Raw genomic sequence first — 22,829 nt, 5'->3', positions numbered from 1 at the left:
GCGGTCAGACGGCTGGCTTGCCAGCTGACAGTGTTCAAAGAAACTGGCAACCCTTGGCTGCAAAATGGCAGCGCTGTCTGCTGCGGTATTCGATTAACTAGTCGAAATTAGGCAGCTAACCGATAGCGCCAATGCATTGCGCCTGTCATACAAAAAATTATATTGCGTCCTTAATAAGAGTGGCATACATATGTATATTCTATTTGTTCCTCATTTTAACTTAATTAAAATATTACAAATAAGCCAAATAATAATTATCTGAATGTACTGGAATGAATTTGGATAATTCAAGTTACGAGAGATGACAAACATACATATATCGATAGTAAATTAAACAATCGATTTGCTAGCAAACCTTAGCGTTGCCACATTTTGGCTTGCCAAACACCTGCTCATCACTAATCAGGTCTAGAATATTTGCATTTTGTTTTTAGTGCAGTTTGTTGTCCTTTGTTGGGCAAGAACAGTATCAACGAGTGGTAGCAGCATTTGCAAGTTCGCTTGAAAAGTTAGAAAAAAAGAAAAGAAATAACACCGAAATGGAGAAACAAGTGGATTCAGATAATAATGCAAAGCCCATTATCAAGGAAATTCTAAATCCTGGCAACAAATACATCGAACTAAAGCCTGGCACCAGGGTAAGCAAATAATATGAGGCAACAGTTGTGCACTCAACTTAATTCCAGGACTTAAACTGGGCCAAGGCCGACCCTGGCCCGAGAAAGTTTATGACACAATTTCGATTTGCAGGTAAAATTCCATTTTCAAACACGTCGGGCCAACGATGTGCGAATCGTGGACGATAGCAAGAAAATCAACAAGCCGATGGAGCTGGTGCTGGGCAAGAAATTCAAATTGGAAGTGTGGGAGGTGATTGTGCAGAAAATGTCCCTCAACGAGGTAGCCAAGTTTACCGTGCACAAATCGGTAAGCGCACAGCGACTGCCCTGGATGGCACAATGACCCCATTTTATATGTATACACCCATATATCTATATCTATAATTTCCCTAATTTGCCATACAGCTTTGTGCCCAATATCCGTTCATTTCGAAAACGCTGCGCGACATTGGCAAAAAGCCGGAGGAGCGTCGTCATTGCTGCGGCATGACATTGCAGAACGAGGGCATCGGCTACGAGGATCTGGATGAGCTGCTGCAAAGACCTGTCGATTTGGAGTTCATCATCGAATTAATATCCATTGAGCTGCCCGAAGAGTATGAAAAGGAGCGCTGGCAAATGACCGATGATGAGAAAATGCTCGCCACACACACCTTGCGGGAGCGCGGCAATCGTCACTATAAAGCGCACGAGTATGCCGAGGCGGAGATATGTTATCGCGATGCGGTTGGCATGATCGAGCAGCTGATGCTCAAGGAGAAGCCACACGATGACGAGTGGCAGCAGCTGGCTAGCATTAAGACTCCACTGCTACTGAACTACGCCCAGTGCCGTCTGATTGCTGGTGATTATTATGCCGTCATTGAGCACTGCAACGAGGTGCTTACGCTGGATCCGCGCAATGTGAAGGCGCTGTTTCGGCGTGCCAAGGCACATGCGGGCGCATGGAATCCGGCACAGGCACGCCGCGACTTTATCGATGCGCTCGGCTTGGATGGAACACTGAAGTCAACCGTTGCCCGGGAGCTGAAGGCCATTGAGGAGCAGCAGCATGAACGCAACGTTCAGGATCGCATCCATATGCAAAAGCTCTTCTAGAATATAAGTTGCGCTAACATACTGCTCATGCTCCTCGTTTATTGGAGCAGCTATGCGCAGCGTTAACAGTTAGCCAATGCTTTTCTCTTCTGGCTAAAGGGTAGCTACGTCTACTCTTTGGCCATGCACTGCTCCAAAGGGTTTATTATGCTCTGTTTGATTTTTAATCAGCTGCTCTGCTGCTGGACCCTATATAAAACACTGTTCGTGGCTATCCAGAAACGTCGACGCAGACGTGAACGTGGACGGGCACGATTACGAGCAAGTGCACGAAAGAGATGGCGACAATGAATTCAAAACATATTTCACACTCTCGCGTTCTCCATCTCTCTCTCACTCTCTCTCTCTCTTCTGTCCATCTCACTCTCCATTAATACTATTGGCATTTGCATAATATTTTAAACATTTGGAATTATCATATGAAACGGTTTCTGCCAGCCATTTATCCGACTCCTAGAGGCGATTCATCAAATATTATGAACGAATATGTATATGTTGTATTTATATGTGTATATTAGAGTATTAATTAATGCTACAAAATTATAATTAATGTTCAAGCCAAATATGCATTCAATATGCATGCATGTATGTATAATTATATATTATATGTGCACTAACTAGATCTATATAGACTCCTAAGAACTATCTAATTGTATGTATGTGTAATAAATTTTACCTAATTGTTGTTAACAGACACGTTTTCTTTGTAAAGTTGACGCCTAAAACTGCAACTAAGGAACTATTCGATCTTATTTACTCAAGTAATTGTAACTTAGGTATTAGATTCATTCGATTCGCACATTGGCGAAGTAAACTAATGAGAAACTATACAAATATTATTTCACAAGTAGTTTGCAATTATTTGATTTTCCCCGAAATGTGCAGTTGTTCTTGAACAATAACATATGAATGAGACACGGGCTAGCAAACATTTTAGAAATATGTTTTTTATATATATATGTATATTTGTCTATATATAAAACTGTTTGTCCTGATTGATGGTTAGAGCGGAAAGCTAAAGTTTGTATTGTAATTAACCTATTTAATGTATGTGCATGATAAAACAGAGCTTGCTGAAATTCCACGCGCATGTGTGGAAAATTCGCGAAAAAACAATTGATGTATTAGTTTATTAATCATCCGATTGATTATTTGCAAACATATATTTGTGAAAACTCATTTGAGAGGTTGTTCAGCCCTCCGTGATGAAAACTGGGCTCAAAGTCATATCCAAGAATCTTTATAAGAATGCAAAAGCCCAACATAAAAACTTCGTGAATATGTGCTACACTGATTTTGGAAATTTCACCTGCAACAGTGAAAAATTGGTGGATACGGTTGTATACAATTTTGATGCATACCGATCGACTTTAAACTCATTTTCAAAAGCTTTGTGAAAATCTGTTAATATATATACAAATAAATAAAGTAAAATACATTTATGAATTATTTCCCATTTCTCAGGGGCGGGCAACGGGTCAATGCTAAAATTGTTGAGCAATGAACAAGGCCCACTGGTCCTTTAATAAAATTTTAATGGATTTTAGTTGATAAAAGCAGCAAATGCTGTAAGTGTATTACACATTGCTAAATTTTATTTATTATTATATATTTGTAATATTTACACAAAGTGGTTTCAGTTCCGAATGGAACAGACTATTATTAGGAGTGGACTACGCAAATGCACGAGATCGGCTGAGGGTACAACAACAATTCCGAATTAACCTTAAGAACAAATTCAACATGCGCAATTGGATACACAATATATATGTATAAAGTTAATGTACACAATAAATACATGAAACGAGTTAAGAGTTAGACTAATAACAAACTATCTTTGGATGCACAACTGGCGCTGACCGGCACACCTAGAGGCGCCACAGGCGATTGCTATTGCCGCCGGCGGCGCCCTCGGCTTCGCCACGCAGCTTGTTGTCATCGGTGCGCCAGACGAACGGCTCGAGGCGATCCTCATCGTCCAGAAAATTATTGATGGTCTCCAGGCTGGCAATATTCTCATGCAGCAGCGAGTTACAGCGGCTCAGCTGCTGCGAAACGCTGCGAATTTTGGCAAAATGTTCCGCATACGAGGCGTACGTCTTCTGCATATCGACAAAGCTGGCGAAGAGCGTCGTTATCGAATTGCTAACCACCTTGGTACGCTCGACCAGGTGATTCTGTTCGCTGGCCACATGGCTGGCGCACAGATTCAAATGCGTCTGCATGCGGCCGCATATATTAAGCAAATGCTGTGAATGCAGGCGCTCCAGAATTTCCGTATCTCGTGTATATGTCGCCGAACTGATTGACTCGCGCAGCACCGGCAAAAACTGCGGTATGTTGCGCAGACGCAACAAATCCGGATCAATGTCATCGTTAATATCACGTGTGCCCGGCTTCACGATCACAATGTTATGGCTGGAGGCCGTCGACTGCGGCCGCTTTGGTTTGATGGCAGTGGTAATGCCACCGGGATGTGATTTTCGTGCCGCGGCACGACTTGCGCTGCTCTGTTGCAGCATATGGGCGGGCCTGTTGCGGATTTTGGGTGAATCGCCGATGGGTCGATCCGTATAGGAGACATAAGGCAGATCCGAGCACACGCTCAGCGGTGGCGAGGGCGGCCGGCTCAGCTCGGAACTAGTGGGCGAGGCGGTATCCGAAATGATTTGCTTGCTGGCAATCACAATGCTGGCTGGTCCATTGCCAGCTCCGTGCGGCAACGTTTGCAGTTGCTGCTGCTGCCTATGTTGGACTGCGCCGCCTCGGCGTTTGTTTGTGGCCGCCGCTGCGGCCGCCGTTAGAGCCATGGCGCTGCCATCGCTCATGCGAACGGCACAAGCTGCATTGGATGTTTGGTCAACGGTCAGTGCCGGGTCGCGCCTCTCGAAGATCTCATGGCCGTCAGCCTCGATGCGCTGTTGCGAGTGCTCCGCACCCATTGCGCTTGGGCGATGCCACTGCCCTTGTATTGATTTTATTTTAGCAGCGGAATCGTTGTCCGTGCTACAGGCACGGCGGAATGTGTAAACCTATTTTCTCCGTGTCTTTGGGAATTGTTTGAATCCCTTCCTTGACCTTCAATTAATTTATACAAACAGTTCTATTTTGTGCTGCAATTTGTTTTTCTTGTTGTTCTATTCCCTTTGAGTAATTCATATCGAACATATCGATATTCTGAGCCCGATGCTTATATCGATATATCGAACAAGAAATTCTGTTTCATTCCGTTTTCCTTTGAAATCGAATTTTAAAAAGTAGCTTTTTTTCGAAATAACTGCTTCCTCGTCCGACCCCATAAGGCTTATATATATATATAGTTTTATAACTAGCTTTACTACGCACCTCATATAAAGCAAAACTGTATCTTATAAACGTGTTTTTATATGGTAGATGCCAATTGCGGGTACAGATCAAATCTATATGAAATTTCTCAGTAAAGCGGGCAAATATATATGAAAAATGTATAAAAATACAATCTTTTGAATGTTTTCCAAGGGACTGCTTTAGAAAAAAAAGTTAAATTTGATTGCAAGTCATGGATAAATCCGAAAAAATAATAGTTTTTTGCAGCTTTTAAACCTGCGACGCTAATCCCATATTAAGGATGGTACAAATCGATTAACCTAGAGCTGACAATTTAATAATCGATTACAATAGAGATGAGTACAGTGCCGCGAGGAATATTCGTGCTGTTTGAAAGAAACGGCAGAAGAAATAAGTACGCGAAGAGGAAGAAAAACAAAAATTACAGCTTGTATTTGAAGATTTCGTCTAAAAACAATTTGTGCGCGACATTCGGAAGGAATATACAAGTGCGGCAGCAACATTTAAAACCGTAAGTACACGATTTTCCAATTGTATTTCTCTACAAACAACAAATCTAACATATATTTTCTCGTTTGCGAAACTAACCTCAAAAGTCCAGCGCAAAGCTCGAGAAGATTTTGGTAAACAATAAATAGAGCGATTGTCATGCAAGCACAATACCAAATCCCGCTTTCCACATCTCCGCAACAACCGAAAGGAGTCAATCTATTGCAATTGCACGCTCTGCAGTGGCTGTACGCCCATGCGCAGCAAAATATGCCCGCCAATATGCCGGCCCATTGCTGCCAAGGAGCCGGACAGCCGCCGTTTAATTACGCCCAGCCAAACATGAATTATTTCGCGCCACCGCACAACGGTCAGGCACAGCAGCCGTATTTGAATTTCCATCCGCAGGCCGGAGTTGGCGGCATAAGGCAGCTGTATAATCATGCGCAGAGTGCCAGCCAAAATTATGCCCAACCGTTCAACATTGGCCAGCCGCCCAGCATGAGCTTTGTGCCGCCGGCGCCGTGCGGCCTAATGCAGCAATCGTTCAGCCCTGGCCAGCCCAATCTCTACCAGAGCTGTGCAGTGCAGCCGCCATATGGTTATGCGCCGCATAATATCGCCTATATGCCCCCAACGTCGACGCCGGCGCAGACGCAGTGCGCCCAAATGCAGCAGCCGTACTGTGGTGATGTCCAGAGCATGCATTTTATGCCGCCGCCGTGCGGCCCGGACCCCGGATCCCCGCTGTGCAACGAACCCTTTGGCAATGTGTCCCAGTTCGAGCCGGGGCAGCCGAGTGGCAAACATGTGTATGTGAACGGAGCACTCTATAATACCGAATTGCTGGAACCGCCATTGGATAGTTTCAATTCAGCCGGAGATCCGGAATATCCGGCGCATCCATCATTGGAAAATGTGTCGCACGATGAAGAGACCGTCGACACCGAAGATGGTTACGATCCGTTGGACGACGTAAGTAGCCTACGAATGCCGACCCGAGTTGAATATTACGCTTCTCTATTGCAGGCCATGCCCTCAATATATGGTATACGGTTCTACAATCCGAACTATGGGCCCGAGGGCGCCATACCGCCGCGATTCAAGAGGAAAATGTACAATCGAAATGCCAACATAAATGCCTGGCTCTCGTCGAAGCAGCCGGAAGGCGGCATGCCGCGATTTCAGGATCCATGCGCAATGTTTCATGGCCCCAATGAAAATGCAATGGGCCGCAACAATAGGGGCAAACAGGAGGCGGGTCAGGAGCTGAAAGATGCCGCCACAACGGCTGCTCAACATTTTATCGCCTCCATGTCGCCAAATTCGAAGGTCAAACGCCGTCAGGGACGCAGTCGTCCACGGGGTTTCACACAATCATTTGGAATCGTTGCGCCCATCAAGCGTAACAATTCTACGGCCAAGGATAATCTGTTGGCGGCCAAAAATGTCTTATCCTTGTTCGATAAGAAGTCGCCGCCCATCAGAAAATGGGATGACTTTGATCCGGACAGAGGCAACATCAATGTGGACTGGCCTTTGCCCAACGATGTCAATAAAACGGGACCAAACAATAAATCCCAAACCAAACGTAACATTTTTTCAAAGGAACCAACTGATCATTATTTTAACTAATCTCTGGTCTCTTAATTTAAGACATCACAAATAACTTTTAACAGCAGGCCATATTTAAACATATTCTTTAACTTGACAGTTCAAAACTGCCCACTCTTTGCAATAAACAAGAATGGGGAAGCCCCTTTTACACTTAAAAAAAAAGAAAAAATACTATCGCAAACAATTCCGATTTGAAGCTAGATACCTGAATACATTATATCTTAACATATTAGACCCTGATACTTGGAAATATATACTTGTGTATATCCGCATCAGCGAAATGTCTGCCTTGCGAAAATCTAGTTTAATTCTAACCTACTCACCGTTTCGGCACGCTCTCTTCTGTGGTCTCTCTCTCTCTCCATCTCTTGTGGCATACTGGATTACCTAAAAAGAAATAAGATGTAATTTGAAAAAGGGAGCAACTCTGCTAAGCTATAGAAAAGGCAACATTTATCGCCTTTCTATGCGATTTTCATAAATGCAGCTAAGGCAACATGATCTTACATGATGTTCATTTAAACGGTTTTCGATTTAGGTTTTTGTTGATTATCACAAGCCAGCTTGATAATTAATGCTACATCAGCTCATATTCACACCGGGTGCACAACAATTTAGAAAATATGCTCTGTTTATTTATTGATTGTTATATAGTAAATATGGTTTTGTTTTCTGTTAATGCATTTTCGTTGTGTTTGTTGGTGACTTAGATCTCATGGCGCAGGCCGTGATATGAGATCTGTTTCTGGGCAGGAGCACGCTTGCCGAAGGGGCTCTTCTCGTTGACCTCCAGAATGTAATCGCCCTTCAGATCGAAATCGGCCTCGATGCCCATATATGCACGCTTGCCAAAGCCATCCTTCTCCTTGTACTGCTTCAGCGAGTTGGCGGCAACGGCGGGGAAGTTACGCTCACTGCCTGGACGCACGGACTCGGCAAAGTAACGGGTAGCGCGCATAACAGCTTCGATGACATTCTCGGCACCGGGCACACCCTGCATGGGTCCGTTCGGGTAGAAATCAACATCACCGCAGCGCATGGGTGTACCCATGGCCAGGCTGGATGTGTGAATGACATCAACGAAGTCGGCATCGCCGCGCGACAGACCAACAAGGTTGTCACGGTACTTCGCCAGAAGTTTGGCAGGATCCAGACCAGAGATGCGACGCAGCTTGTGGCCAGTGTGAGCGGTAAACTCCTGACCAGCAGCACCAGCAACATGAGCAGCAATACCCTGTCCAATCACATGGATGATCTCATGGGGCACACCCTTGTTGGTCAGTTCAATCAGAGTCTGGGCAATCATGGCGCCGGTGCTGGCCACATCGAGCATGGCGTAGCGCTTGAAGTTGGTCAGAGTGGCGCCCAAGTCGATGATCTATAAGACACGGGATTGTTAATTCAAAAACAGAATAATGTTCAAGTTAATCGATGCTTACGATCAAATTACCGCTCGTGGTTTTGGCTGATTTCCACTCCTGGGATGACTCCTCGCTGGATGTGGTCTCGTATTCCTTGTTCTTCTGGCTCTGTTCGTTCTGTGCATACTTCTGCTGCTCCTGCAGATTGTAACGCTGCAGATAAGCCTGCTCCAGCTTGCGCATGGCCTTCTTAATGGTGGGCGTTGTCTGGGGCAAGCCAGTCAGCACAATGGTAACCTCATCTTCACCGAAACCGGGCTGAGCCTTGGCCTTCTCCACATAGTTGTTCAGCTTGGCCTCGACACGCTCGCCATTGGACTTGACGATCTTCACTGGAATGTTGCTGGGGCTGGGCACAAAGTTGGGCGTCAGATCGTGCTTGATGTGCGCAATGTGATCTATATATGTATACGAGAGATTTAATTAGTCCCAGATTAAAGCATGTAAGCTTTAAGGCACCTACAGAGTTTCTCCATCAACTGGGCGCCCTTTTGCAGTGGCATGTTCTCCAAACGCTCAAAGGAGATATCGTTCAGTGATGGCACATTCTCCAGCTCATTGGCAGACAGCCACTTGGTGGGCTTCAGCAGATCCTTGGAGGCACAGGCGGCCGCAATCAGGCATGCCAGCAGGCACAGTCTCAGGCTCATAATGCAGGCTTTTCAAGTAACAGCTACAGATGAATAAGGTGTCCAAACGTTGATCGGCGTTTGATACCTGCTGCCCACAAACATTTGCCTTTTATAGCCCCGGCAAAGTCGACGTCGGTGTCAAATTGTTGCTGTCGCTTATTTGCATTTTTGCTGATCTTGGCAAGCGTGTGTGTCGCAAAGCTCAACCAGACCCAAAAACTGTTTAAGTTTGCAAGCCATACAGCAACAATACAACAAGCTCGTTCTTATCGCGGTGCCCTTGGAAACCCATATTTAGGTTTTTGAACCCGCCAATCGTTTGCAATCGCCACTGATTACAAAATTGCAACGCATCCTGCAACATAGTTGTGCAAGGAGAGTGACCAGATTTCGATTGACAATATATCGATAACTAATGACTATCGTCGCCGCCGATAAGCACTACGACAACATTTTCAGTTGGGATTAAACGTAATTTCTTCTTCTTAGGGCATTCATTTAAAATATTTCTATATATATGTACATCTGCATTGATAAATACGGCATATTTTATTCATAAAAAATAACGCTGATATTTCTATATATTGATAATGCATTCAATTGCACATTTAACTTTTGACTCGTTTTGCTTGTCTAAACAAAAATTAATTTGCCTCAGCTATTTTTTATATGATAATAAGCGTACTTTGTTTAAATTGCATAACATTTGAGAATGATAGAATATCTTCGGCATGAACGATATAAACATGTAGAAATACTTTCTTTATAATTAATGCAAATCCAGATGCTAAGCCAGCAATAAGTAATAATTTGAAATAAAAACCTTTTCCTTAAGAATTGCCACAGAATTTAACCTGAATCAGATGTGAATACACAAATAATTTGAATATTTTATCTATGAAACAAACACGATGTCAAATATTCACAAATAAACATTTAGTTGGCATTTAGAACCATGCACTGGTAGATTATATATATGCCATATCCATTTGGAATGCTCGTGTAAATCAGTTCATTTAATATATTTATAAATTGATTGGTTTATTTAGTCGTATCTAGATTAAAGCTATAACAAATCTACAAAACACGCTTACTGATGTTTGTGTAGCCAATGCCAACACAGGTCATTAGCACCTTTTGCGCGCCACGCATATCATCCTGCTCATCATCATCGGTCTCGGGGTTCTCCAGCTTAAATGTGATTGAGAAAAAGTCGCGCAGATGCTGTAAAAAGTGCACCGTATATGTGGATAGTGGGCCTGAAACATGGACAGTTGTTAAGCGTAAGTGAGAAATTCTATGTGTTCATGTGGTTAAAGCACCTGTTAAAAATTTGGAGACGTGCTTTTGGCCCAGGGCCATGAAGAGAGCGGCCAGCCATTGGTAGGCGGCATCACAGCAGCCACCACGATAGATTTCATCCAGAAGACGCATGGCAACGTCTCGACCCATGTCTTCCGGTATGGCTGGCGAGTCCTGCAAGACAAAGAAGCTGGCATTAGTAAAGATGGTGATGCGAATTGGGTAAATAAATACTTACCGACTCTTCCCTGGTGTTGGAGATGCAATCAGCGGCAAAGCAAACACCATCTGTTGTCTCTGCCAGCAGGCAGATGCCAAATCCTGGCGAATTTCCAGACATTTTTCCTCGATTTTGATCCGTATAAATATAAACATCAGGCAGAAACTTTAGCATACAACCCTTTGCCGACTCCACGGTGCGATTGGCCATTGCCGGTGATACCTTGCAGGCGTACACAGTGCCGCGAATACGTTTGACCATGCCCTGCTGCTGGAATTGTATGGCGCGCAGGCTCTTGCGCACGGGGCAGCTAAAGATTACCTCACCGCCGCCCAGTGGAGCAACGCCACGACGAACGACACGCAAGTCCAGACCCTCGTCGACCAACAGAAAACGTTTCAAGAGCGACAGACCAGCACCTTTAATATGATCCACCGATGGCGAATCTTTGCTGTTGGTTACCCCACGCAGCGTACACTGCAGCGGCATCTTGCAAAAGGGTCCCAGTGCAATTAGAGCATCCAAAAAGTAGCCAATGCCGCGCTGCACACAGCAATCGTGGTGCAATTGACCGCCATGCAGCAGGCCAGGACTGAACATGACACTGGTACCAGCAGGATTTAGCTCAATTTTGGTGCCATTGGTAAGTTTGTCAAGCAAACGTATCAGACTGATCTCGTATTCGCGCAAACCGGGCGCCTGTTCGTCCTCGGCGCGAATTTGTGTAATTTTAACTGGCTTGCCGCTCAGACAGGACAGCACAAGACGCTGCTTCAAAAAGTTGCTGCCGCGATATATAAGGCAATTGCCTTCTTGTGCAACAGGCGGCATATTTGTTAATAATTTGTATATACACAAAAATTGAATCAAACTGTTCGTCGTGTTTGCACGTGCGTCCAAATTGTAAACAATAGAGATGTCACACTCTCAATAACCATCTCATCGATAGATCGAGTGAAATGCAACTCTGTAATTTACTATTGATATTTGCATATGCAATTGAAAATCGTGACTTCACTATTCGTTCATCTCTAGACGAAATTGTACCCGTTACTTGAGCGGCAATTTTTTATTTCGCAATTAATTTCCAATAATCATGTCGGACCGTGCGGCTAAAAGTGATATGCAAAGTGCACTGTCGGAACTGAGTGCTGATCTTCAAGATCAAGACGATAACTATGTCGTTTGTCCTTACGACAAAGTTCATCGCATATTGCCTTCCCGTTTGGCCTTACACTTAATCCGTTGTGCTAGAAATAATTCTAGTATTAAATTGGTCCGCTGTCCGTTCAACACCACCCATATGCTGAAGCCCGATGAATTACAGGTAAGTATTATCATGGCTGTAATAAAAATATAATTCCATACAAAGCCATTGACACTAATTACAGGAACATGTAGCTAGCTGTGAGTTTCGTAAGGTTTATGCTCGCTTCAAACATGCCGACATGTTGCCGCCAACAGAACCACGTGCCCCAGCGACTGATGTCGTCGATTCGAGTGAAAACTGGGATGAGGAGCCACCAGTTCCTACTTATGATCCACAAGCCTATTGTGTAAGGAACCCAGTTATTCGTTATATGCACGGTGGTTCTGCGTCTCAGCGCCGAGACTTTCGCAACAGCGAACGCATCCGTTTGAATAAATTTAAATGATTCATAATTTAGTTTAAGTATGAAGATAATTATTAATGTATGGGTGACCCCAAAACGATGGTAAAAATATTAAGTTTTACTTTTAAATATATGTTAAACTGGATTTATTTAAGCTGGTTTTGGAGGTAGTGAACAATATGCAGCATTACGCACATTACAAATTGTGGCTTTGCGCGCGTGTTTCCACATGTGGCAACACCAAAAACAGTGTGGCCACTTCTGGTATTTTTACATATCTGCCCCTATTTTAGTATTTTTAGTTTATTTTCGTAATACCAATCTGTTTACCTTCGATATCAACTTTCAGACACACTGACCAACAGATGTTACTCTCAGTGGAATTTTCGTCGTGTTCGCTTCGTTACGGATATTTGAAATCTTATTTACCAATCACCTTTTAACATTTAAAAATTCAATTTTGCTACAGCTTTACTAAAAGTTTATATACAACTTGCCCAATAAGTTGAACAAAAACACAAATATTGAATTGTGAAAGAAACTTGAATTGGAACACGAACTGCAGCGCGCTAATCAAGCCCTTTCATACATACGAACGTATGTGTGTATAAGTGCATTGCAGGCTCCAATTTCTTAACTGGGAGGGTGTTTGATAGGCATATTTTGCTATAAACGCCGTCGCATCGGTGATTTTACGATATTTTTTGCAAGTTATTTACATTGAAAGTGAATGGTTGAAAATAAAAAGAAACATATACATCTAAAGTTATTTTGCAATTGCATTTTGTGTGCATTCTATTGCGAACTAACACACGCGTAGCAGAGAACACACATTCGCATACACATAAAACCCCCCCCCTATATACAGACGAATCTCAACGTCAAAAGCAAGTTGCCAAACAAAAACAAAACAGGCTCCAGCAATTGCAGCGCGCCAACATCGCCGTCGACGTAGCTGCATTTAGCCCAGCGTCGACGTTGTTTTTGTTGTTGTCGCCGCGAGTGTAAGGCCGCAAACGGACAAGAGCACAAAACGCAATCAAAAAGTATACACGCTGAGGTAAGTAAAGAATAAAGGCCCATCTGGATATATATATATATATATATAAATATATGTACATTTCTAAATACATAATGAAAATTATGTTAAATACAAACAAATAAAACCGGCATTTACCGGCAAGTGCCACAAAGCAAACACGAAAATAAGCTTAAAATAAAAAGCAATTACTTGCACATGCATACATATGTATATGTACATATACATGCATATATGTATGTACATATAACAGCAGCAGTAAGCTAAACGCGCTTCGTGTTCATACGGTTAACTAACCTATGTCAGTGTATCAATTTCCAATTGAAGCCAAAATTCGTAGCTTCAAAATTTTGAATTGTTAGGGGTCGCAACATTTGACTGTTGTATGCGGCGTGGCGTACGTGATAAATTCGGCCGGCATGCACGCACACAGTCAAACAGATTCACGCATCATGAGAGAGGGCGGCCAGAGAATACAAACATGCGCGCCAACTTGTTTTTCTTCTTCCTCTTCTTATGCTCGCTGTAATTTTATTCGGCGAACTTTCGGCTCATTCCACATTTCCATGCGCTTTTCGCTGCTTTTGGCGTTGCCACTGTCGTAAATTTGATTTTGTACATCTCATGTTGTTTATGCATACATATACATATTTCTATAGTTACATATAAAGAACACTGGAAATGTTGGAGTTCCTTTTTTTTTTTTGTTTTGTTAATTAACAAGAAGCAGCATATTAATTGAAATCTTGGTATTCGGCCTGATGTTTACATTTTTTGTTATTGATACTCTGACAAGTACTGCCTAAGACTATTTATATATACATACATATGTATGTATGTATGTAATTCATAAATGACAAATAATAATAAACGCTCTTCCACTATGGATGAAGAGTAAATGAATGTGTATGTATGCATGTACATATGTATGTATGTGTATTTGCATGCAGCATGCATCGTGGTTGTTCCTGCTGCTTTTGCAGCCGTCTCAATTTTTTGCGACGCAATTTCTGCGTAGCGTCGTTTTATGCTTTCTGCAGAGAATTTTGAAAACAATTACAAGCACGCACCAAAACAACAGCAAATCACACATACATATAAATGTATATATGTGTGTATGTATAGATAGCACATACATATGTACACACGCATTTATGTTATAAACATTGCCAAAAATTGTATTGGGCACGCCCGCTGTCTTGCGGTTCGGTGGGGGGCACAACAAGTGCGAAACAGTAGCAATAACAACAACGCAATGCGCCAATACATAGAAAGTTTGTAAGGGGAATAAATTTCAAGGTTAAACCGGGCAAAACAAACATAAAACCGGTTACAGCATACAATCCATTCGCGTGTGTGTGTGTGTGTGTGTGCTGTCAATATACATACATATGTATGTATATATGTCCATCATAAGGAAAAAGAGGGACAAGCGACGCAATAACAGTGTATTATGTATATACAGATGTATGTGTATGTATTTATGTTAATGCTGTACATGTGTAAGGGCTTGCATAAAGTAATACGACAAAATCAAAGAAACGGTGCAGCTCTTACGTTTGTTGTACACATGTAAATCGATATATGTATGTACATATAAAGAGACAAGCACATAGCACAAATCTGCATGCATATGTTTATGTGACAACTTCGTTTAAAGTTCACCTATTGGAAGCAAGCGAGATGGCAATAATGTTAGTCAACAGCGAGGGTTGCAAAGCTAACGGCAGCAGCTTTGCTTGATATGTGTGTGTGACCTTGAAATTGCCCAGGGAGCTAAGGGAGTCTCATGCGTCTCTTGCATTGTCTGTATATGTACGAATGTATTTGCATGTGAGAACACGCCTCCATACATACATACATATATTAAGCGGCGCTGGGCAGAGTACGTGGTATTTGTATAACACACATACATACATACATATTTTCTACATATATATAATTATAGATATATGTATGCGTATGTATGTGCACACATTTTACAAGTTGCTCTAGCTTTCAATTATATTATTATTATTGCTTTATAGGCATATTCCATTTAGCAGTTTCTTTGCATGAATAACGGCACATACAAACGAATATAATAACAAAAAGAAACAAAACAAAAACAAATATGTATGAATGTATGTATGTGAAAATATGCGTTTATTTATAGTTTTTATGTGACCGCCGCCGTATCGCTATTGCCATACTTTTCTAGTCTAGTCAGTCGCCTGTTGTGCTTATGAAAAAACAAACAACAACAAACATGTAAACATTTGTTAATTTATATGTAGGTGTGTGTATATACATATATATAAAAATATATAAAATTTTGAATAGGTGGAGACCTTTTACAAGAATTGGCGAATTATGAATGATACAAAAGGTCCGTTAATCTCTTTTAGAATGTACTCGAACGATGCGATTATCAAATAATTTTCATTTCCGATTAAAATGCTTTTGACTATCAAAAAATTAATTAGGGTTTTCAAATTGTCATGGCTATTCCGATAACTGATACTTTGTGCGTTTTTAATTATTTATACATATATATATATAAATATATATATATATATATGTACATAGTTACTATTGATAATCTATTGATACCACTTATATATTTCTTATATATAGATATATTTTTAAATTTAGCAGGCGACGACTAATATTTCTTGATTTATTTGTATTTATGTTTCACAACAGCCGATCATAACGGAAGTAGGCGAACACAACAAGGAACACAAGGAAAGTGTAGCACCTGGTCACACAGTACAATCAGCCGACTAACAGAACTCTGAAAATCAAAGAGAAATATTGAAAAAGAGATAGAGAGAGAGAGAGAGACAGAAATAAAGGTTGAAAGAGAGGCAACTGTGTTTCTTACTCTAACTGTTGTTGTGCACTCCAACTAGGAGCAGCAGTGAGAAGAGCAAGAGAGAGGCAGAAAGGGAGTAAACCAAAGGAAGATCCGAACGTACATATAGTGTAAAAGAGAGTCGAGAGAGGGTCAGAGAGAGAGAGAGAGAGAACAGATAAAGAGAGCGAGGGAGAGAGAGAGAGAGAGAGAGAGATAGATACCAACAGTATGGAGTTAGAGTCCAATATTAATAAGAAAGCCAACGGGGACGTCTCCGCCAACGACGGTGGCTCCGACTCAAAGGAAAGCTCCGTGGAACGAGAGCTTAATGGCGAAATTGAGGCGGTGGAGTTGAACGGTAGCTCCTCCAATGGCCATCTAGGCGGGCTCATTAAGAAGCCGCTGCCTGTGGGCGATGGTCACGATGGGCGCATCAAACGCAAGGCCAAACGCCTCATCCAAAGACAAAACAGCGGCAGCGGCGGCAGCGGCAGTGGCACCTCAGCCACAGCGCTGACCAATGGCGTCGCTGCTGCTGTTGGGGCTGGTGCTGCTCCAGCTGCCGCCAACTCGACGCTTTCATCGCTGGCCAACGGCATGTTGCCAGCTGGCACAGGCTATGTGGTGCCGCATCGTCGCTGGAAGAATAGCCGAAGATCCCGGAATTTGACGCGTGGTCGCGGTCTGCCCAAGAAAGGTGGGGCCGGCGGTAAAGGTGTATGGGGATTGCCCGGCTCGGAGGCTCTGGCCGAGGTTTACGAGGACGAAAATGATCCCAACTATGACAGCGAGGTCAACGATCGGAATGTGGAGCTGCGCGAGGTAATCACCGAACTCACTCCCGAGGAGTTCTTCAAGCTGGCCGAGCCCATTGTGCTCGAATACTATGAGCACGGGGATACGCATGAGGTGGCTGTCAGTTTCGATGAGATATTGCAGAGTCCGTTGCGTGAGCATATCACCAGCATTCTGGTTGAGATTGCAATGGATCACAAGGACTCGCAGCGGGAGATGACCTCGGTGTTGATTTCCGATCTCTATGGCCGCGTCATCACTGGCAAGGACATCGAGAAGGGCTTCAACATGGTGCTGGCCAATCTGCCCGATCTCATACTGGACACACCGGAGGCGCCAGTCTTGCTGGGCAACTTTATGGCCCGGGCAATTGCCGATGATTGCATGCCGCCCAAGTTTGTTAGCCGACCCGAGGAACACCAGCAGCTGAACGAGCATGCCGAGCAGGCGCTTCGCCGTGCCGACGCCCTGCTCCACAAGCAGGTGTGGGCCCATCTGGACAATGTTTGGGGCATGGGCGGTCCCCTGCGACCGGTGAAGACCATTACCAAGCAGATGACGCTCCTGCTCAAAGAGTATCTGTCCTCCCGTGACGTTTCCGAGGCGCAACGCTGTCTTCGCGCCCTCGAGGTGCCCCACTATCATCATGAGCTTGTCTACGAGGCCATTGTTATGACACTCGAGTCCTTGAGCCAGACCACCGAGGAGGCCATGTGCGAGCTGCTCAAATCGCTGGATCTAACGTGTCTGGTTCTGCCAGCTGGCATGGAGCAGGTCAGTTCACAATTCAATATAATTATTTTACAATATTGCATTGAACAGTCGTCAATCGTTGACCGGTGACCTCTTTGGACAAATACCAAAAAAAAAAAAAAAAATAAACTTTTCAAATATAAATATATACATATGTACATATATCGTATGTGAGTCTAAAATGTAGCAAGCTCAATGTACAAGGCACAGTGGTAAAAAACATGTTTTGCCCAGAGTTAAATATAGCAATTTGATTTCGATAACTTTATTGAGACCCATAGCTGACGTCACAATAAGGAATAGCTAACAAACTGTATATTTTGATTTGTTTAGTGTTGCCAGATTGTATAAATTATCGCATTTTGATTTCGATAACTTTAACGAGAGTTATAACTGACGTCACAATAAGGAGTAGCCAACAAAATGCACATTTCCAGTTGTTCAGTGTTGCCAGATTGCTTAAACTATTGAGTTAGTCCGTTTTGCCAAAATTGCAAATATTATATGTATGTATGTAGCAGTGCCAGGGAATGGGAAACCGCGCATTAAATTTTCTAAACACAGCCACAGAATCGTAGTAACAGAATGCAAAATAAACTTTCACTTTCATTATTATAAACATACATTATATACCTATTATTGTTGTTGGGTTTGCTTGCAGGGCTTCATGCGGGTCTACGATGACATGGCGGACATCGTGCTGGACGTGCCATTGGCGTATATAATACTCGATCGATTTGTGGAGCGCTGTAATCGTGCCGGCTTTCTAACCGACAAGATTATCAATAATGTGCCATCGCGGTAAGTGTTGTAACTGAACCGCCCACCTACTCCCCTTTATAGAACCACTTCGTTAATATGTTGAGAAAATGTGTAAATACATATGTATGTATATATATGTGCGATCGGCATGCCAAAATACATTGCTGCTGTTTGTGTTTGCGTTGCTTGTGTTAGTTAACCCGGCCCACTGTTCAGGCCCACCTGTGAACCACAAACACAACAAAAACAGCAACAACATTTAACAGCAGTCAGACCAATAAAAATAAAAACAATACGCTTTTACGTAATCTTGTCAGTCAGAGGCTCCCCCGTCAACAATATATAGCCCATTATTTTTTCTTGTGTTTTTATTATCGTTCTGTGCTTTATACATATGTATGTTTGTATATGTATATACAAAAATACATATGTGCGTATCTCGTATGTATATACATATGTATGTGTGTATGTATATATGTACATTAAGCACCCCATCAACTTGTTTTTGATTTTTTGCCGGCATTTTGCGGCTCCCCCTTCTTGTTGTTTATTATTTTGTGTGTCGGCCGTCGCGTCGTTCTTATGTAGTTCGTGCTGTTTTTCTTCTCCTTTTGCTTTGGCTCATTTTCTCAATTTTATATGGTGCGTGTGTCTTTGCTTGTATTTGTGTGTGCCTGCCTCCCTGTGTGTATGTGTGTGTGTGCATGTGTGCATGTGTGTCTCTATGTATGCGACTGTTTGTTTATGAAATTTCTATTGCGCAGTTTGGTTTTTGCGGTGACGCGTCGTCGTCTCGGTTGCCGTCAGCGTCGGCGTTAGATTGGGGCAGTCGCAGGCGTCGTTTGTGAGGCCGGTTTATCAGGCGCCGGTTAACTACATATGCATGTATGTATGTATACTGTTATTTCAATGAGTTTATATATACATAGATATGTTACATATTAACATGTACATGTGTAGATACATATGTATGTATTGTAGTGCCATACCCTTTCAGAAAAGAATTGCGATTTCGTCAGATATTTGGCTGATTTGAATGAGTGTCTGGCAAAATTGTGTCCAAACTTATCCAAAGCGTTTCCAGTTAGGAATGGCTTATTTTTTTTTATGGTATGTTAAAAAGCAGCTTTAACTTAACTTAAGAAATTCTCTAAACCTGTCTAGAAATACTCAAATCGATGGCGTTATTTGCCTGCATGCGTTTGCCAAATGTCAGCTGATCGTATATGAAGAGTAATCAATTGTCGGTGTGCTAAAAGTCCCAACAGTTTTTATTTATTATTGGGTTTTCTAAGATTGTGGATACCGCTGTTTATTTACCACACCACCTGTACAATTTATTTTACTCGCTTTCAATTTATTTATAATTTTCCAGTCCAACATGTACTGTATATATATATATATATATATCGATAATGCTTATCGATTGCGTATCACTGGGCGCACCTACCTAGCTAACGAAGTTGGCATTGATGTTACAAGTAGTTGTTGTTATTGCTGGGGCTGTTGTTGTCGTTGTTGTAATTCGTTGGGTGGCGTTGTTAGTGTTGATGGTGCAACAACCTGCATGTGGCTCAAGATCGTGAGTGCCGCGGAGAAGGTAAAAATGGCGGCTCAGCGACTGCCGTTGCCATTGCAGTTGCAGTTGCTGCTGTTATCGACCTGCTCCGCCACACCCACAAAACAACAACAACAACAGCAACAGCAACAACAACAACAACTAAGTGCAGTTACCAGCAGACAGTCGTCGGCCTATGCACAGTTGTTGTTGTTGCAGTTGAGGTTGCTGTAAGCTTAGCTGTTGCTGTTGCTGTTGTTGTTGTTGTTGTTGTTGTAACTGCATTTTGCATTCGCCTTGGCTGCGGCTGTTGCTCTTTGGCACTTAACATAGTCACAACAAAAACACCAACTACTACAACAGAAGCGTTCACTTTACACATGCACACACACACACGCACACACACATACACATACATAAGCACAGACGCGACAACGTGGCCCTCAATACCCTATAAATGTCACGCTTTGGGGTTGTATACACACATAATAATATGACTGCAGTAAGAGAATAGAAAAGTTTTAATTGAAGATTAAAGAAGATATCTTTAATGTAACTTATTAGATTCGACCTGAAATGCTTGCGATATGACCTGCCCTCTAATTAGCTGTTTGAAGTTTATTGATAACAGTTAAATATGTACATATTACTGCACTTAATATGCTTTATTTTTTAGTTTTCTTTGGCTTTGCTCTTGTTTCTAAATGGAAAAAGAGATTAAGAAGTTTGTTAGTTAATTAAATGATGATGATGATTATAGGGTATTACATCGTGATCAATGTTTGCCTGAAAGTGTATACTTGTTGTTCCTCCTATCTGCCACACTATTGTCCAGAAACGTTAACCTTCCCCACAGTCGATCCTCCGCCCCCTAAATGAATCTGCTCTATTCCTATATATTTATGAATATGTATGTATGAAAATTGCATAAATACAGTAGCGGGCACAAATAAACGGACAGAACAAATGGTCATATGCTGAAATATTTATACTTCTTTTCATTTCTAGTGCCAATTTAAGTTTATGTACATAAAAGTGCACCTTGTCTCTTTAATTAATAATAATAATATCATATGCCTCAGTCATACCTTGTTGTAAACAGTGCAAAAGTGGTTGTCCGAACTTTTTGCCCGGCACTGTATTATGCACAAATAAAGCTTTGAAGTTGATGTAGGTTAACATTTGATACTGGCCTGTTCGGCTTTTCAGATAAACTCAGTGACTTGTGCTGCACGCAGTGAAACTAGTTTCGAGTTGCAGTTCTGCTTCCCTTAGCTGCCCCCCTCCTCCTCCCACACCAACACACACACACACACACGCACATGCCCACACTAGCTAGTTGTCGCACAGCTGTTCTGTCGCGCTGCACTTTTTCGTTCAGAGAGGAGAGAAAAAGGGTCAACGGTTGAATGAACTCTGCTGCAAATTCGAGTAAAGCGTCAAGATTTCTTTTTTGGTTTTTCGTAGTATTTAGTTTTTTCTTTTTTTTTTCTTTTTATCTCGCTTGCCAAATTCGCAAATTGTATTTTCGTAATGTTGTTCTGGTATTTTTTTTCTAATGGTTTTTGACATTGCATAATGCGTGTGTTTTGCTTTTATGGCATTGCACTCATATGTGAATGTATATATGATAGTATAAAATATTTGAACATATGTACATATAACAGATTTAATAGGTTTACTTTTCCATGAAGTATTGTCTGTAAACCAGACGGTTTTTTAAAAAATATATTTAACATATGAAGAGATCTCCGTATCCATAAAGGAAAAGCCAAGTCTATTCAGCCATGGCCGATTGCCAGTCTGACCGTTCATCTGCCTAAACGATTCGATTAAGTTTGCTTTCAATTTATCGATAGCTGATCTCAAAATCGATTAATTAATTCACTTTACAATACAGTTTTTAAGTATTAAGCTGAGGTTCAAAGAGTAAGGAGAAGAAATGAATATTGGTGTGCTATATTAGTTTTTTAGTTGAGCACAATTGCACAAACAAGTTTTTCTTGTTTTTTGGCTTGTTTCTATTTAATATTTATTTATGTTTCTTCTGTTTCTTCTACTTGCAGTGGACGCAAACGTTTTGTATCTGAGGGCGACGGCGGACACGTTAAGCCGGCCACTTTGCCCTTACGCGACTAAGGAGCGAGGATTGATTGATTCCGCAGCAGCAACAACAAAAAGCAAATGAAAACAAAACAAAGAGACACAACAACAATATCACAAAAGCTACAACAACACCGAGAAGCGTGCGAGCAACAACAGCAACAACCGTAAACACCATGAAACGTTAGGAGAGAGAACAAATGGAAGCAAAAGCAGCAAAAAAAAGCAAAAGTTGTTTATTTTGTTGTTGTTGCACATGGACGAACACAGAGAGGACATGGATAAAAAAAAAAAAAAAAAAGAGAAAAAAAAACAAAAGAAGAACACTACAAACAAATAACAACAATCAATCGGAAATTGATCTCCGTTTAAACTATATGAGTAATATATACATATGCATACTTACACATATATATCTTCATATAAACATAAAATTATTTTAAAATATTTGTAAAGAAAAACAAAACAAAGCAAAGCAGCGGCAAAAACAACAAAATGAATATAAAAAAAAAAAAAAACAACGACAACAACGGAAACAGCAAAAGCAATACATACACTCACACACACGCAAACCCATAGACAGACACACAAAACTTACAACAAGTGAGCAAGAGAGAAGGAGGTGTAGAGAAAGAGAGAGC

General features: G+C 42.0%; 7 protein-coding genes across 8 annotated transcripts; 4 read left to right on the top strand and 3 right to left on the bottom strand.

The window, feature by feature from the left end:
• The first annotated feature begins 390 nt into the window (after positions 1–390).
• Positions 391–2,408, top strand: LOC6631526 (AH receptor-interacting protein). Its single transcript, XM_002055297.4, has 3 exons — positions 391–638; positions 751–927; positions 1,026–2,408. The coding sequence occupies exons 1-3, from the start codon at positions 540–542 to the stop codon at positions 1,716–1,718; spliced, it is 969 nt and encodes a 322-aa protein (XP_002055333.3). The 5' UTR covers positions 391–539; the 3' UTR covers positions 1,719–2,408.
• An 851-nt stretch (positions 2,409–3,259) lies between these two features.
• Positions 3,260–4,887, bottom strand: BORCS5 (BLOC-1 related complex subunit 5). The gene has a single exon (XM_002055298.4). The coding sequence runs from the start codon at positions 4,658–4,660 to the stop codon at positions 3,587–3,589; it is 1,074 nt and encodes a 357-aa protein (XP_002055334.1). The 5' UTR covers positions 4,661–4,887; the 3' UTR covers positions 3,260–3,586.
• A 341-nt stretch (positions 4,888–5,228) lies between these two features.
• LOC6631528 (uncharacterized) lies at positions 5,229–8,091 on the top strand. 2 transcript variants are annotated; one of them, XM_002055299.4, is made up of 3 exons: positions 5,234–5,556; positions 5,642–6,509; positions 6,564–8,091. In XM_002055299.4, the coding sequence occupies exons 2-3, from the start codon at positions 5,694–5,696 to the stop codon at positions 7,167–7,169; spliced, it is 1,422 nt and encodes a 473-aa protein (XP_002055335.3). In that variant the 5' UTR covers positions 5,234–5,556; positions 5,642–5,693; the 3' UTR covers positions 7,170–8,091. The 2 variants fall into 2 exon arrangements, with proteins under 2 accessions (XP_032295548.1, XP_002055335.3); XM_032439657.2 differs by having other exon boundaries at positions 5,229–5,556; positions 5,642–8,091.
• Yp3 (Yolk protein 3) lies at positions 7,765–9,281 on the bottom strand. Its single transcript, XM_002055300.4, has 3 exons — positions 9,036–9,281; positions 8,591–8,970; positions 7,765–8,529 (listed from the first exon to the last, which is right to left on the bottom strand). The coding sequence occupies exons 1-3, from the start codon at positions 9,220–9,222 to the stop codon at positions 7,858–7,860; spliced, it is 1,239 nt and encodes a 412-aa protein (XP_002055336.1). The 5' UTR covers positions 9,223–9,281; the 3' UTR covers positions 7,765–7,857.
• A 945-nt stretch (positions 9,282–10,226) lies between these two features.
• On the bottom strand, positions 10,227–11,639 carry Rtc1 (RNA terminal phosphate cyclase 1). Its single transcript, XM_002055301.4, has 3 exons — positions 10,745–11,639; positions 10,527–10,680; positions 10,227–10,463 (listed from the first exon to the last, which is right to left on the bottom strand). Exons 1-3 carry the CDS (start codon positions 11,555–11,557, stop codon positions 10,282–10,284), a joined length of 1,149 nt encoding a protein of 382 aa, XP_002055337.1. The 5' UTR covers positions 11,558–11,639; the 3' UTR covers positions 10,227–10,281.
• Positions 11,640–11,738: 99 nt separating this feature from the next.
• Positions 11,739–12,472, top strand: LOC6631531 (gametocyte-specific factor 1 homolog). The gene is made up of 2 exons (XM_002055302.4): positions 11,739–12,053; positions 12,118–12,472. The coding sequence occupies exons 1-2, from the start codon at positions 11,823–11,825 to the stop codon at positions 12,379–12,381; spliced, it is 495 nt and encodes a 164-aa protein (XP_002055338.1). The 5' UTR covers positions 11,739–11,822; the 3' UTR covers positions 12,382–12,472.
• A 236-nt stretch (positions 12,473–12,708) lies between these two features.
• Pdcd4 (Programmed cell death 4) lies at positions 12,709–22,709 on the top strand. The gene is made up of 4 exons (XM_002055303.4): positions 12,709–13,399; positions 16,064–17,786; positions 18,427–18,566; positions 22,152–22,709. The coding sequence occupies exons 2-4, from the start codon at positions 16,446–16,448 to the stop codon at positions 22,222–22,224; spliced, it is 1,554 nt and encodes a 517-aa protein (XP_002055339.1). The 5' UTR covers positions 12,709–13,399; positions 16,064–16,445; the 3' UTR covers positions 22,225–22,709.
• The last annotated feature ends 120 nt before the right edge of the window (positions 22,710–22,829 follow it).

The sequence above is a fragment of the Drosophila virilis genome, chromosome X (assembly GCF_030788295.1).
Source record: "Drosophila virilis strain 15010-1051.87 chromosome X, Dvir_AGI_RSII-ME, whole genome shotgun sequence".
In the NCBI taxonomy this organism is placed as follows: Eukaryota; Metazoa; Arthropoda; class Insecta; order Diptera; family Drosophilidae; genus Drosophila; species Drosophila virilis.
The sequence above is the reverse complement of the archived record's forward strand: the minus strand, read 5'-3'. Positions and strand labels throughout refer to the sequence as shown.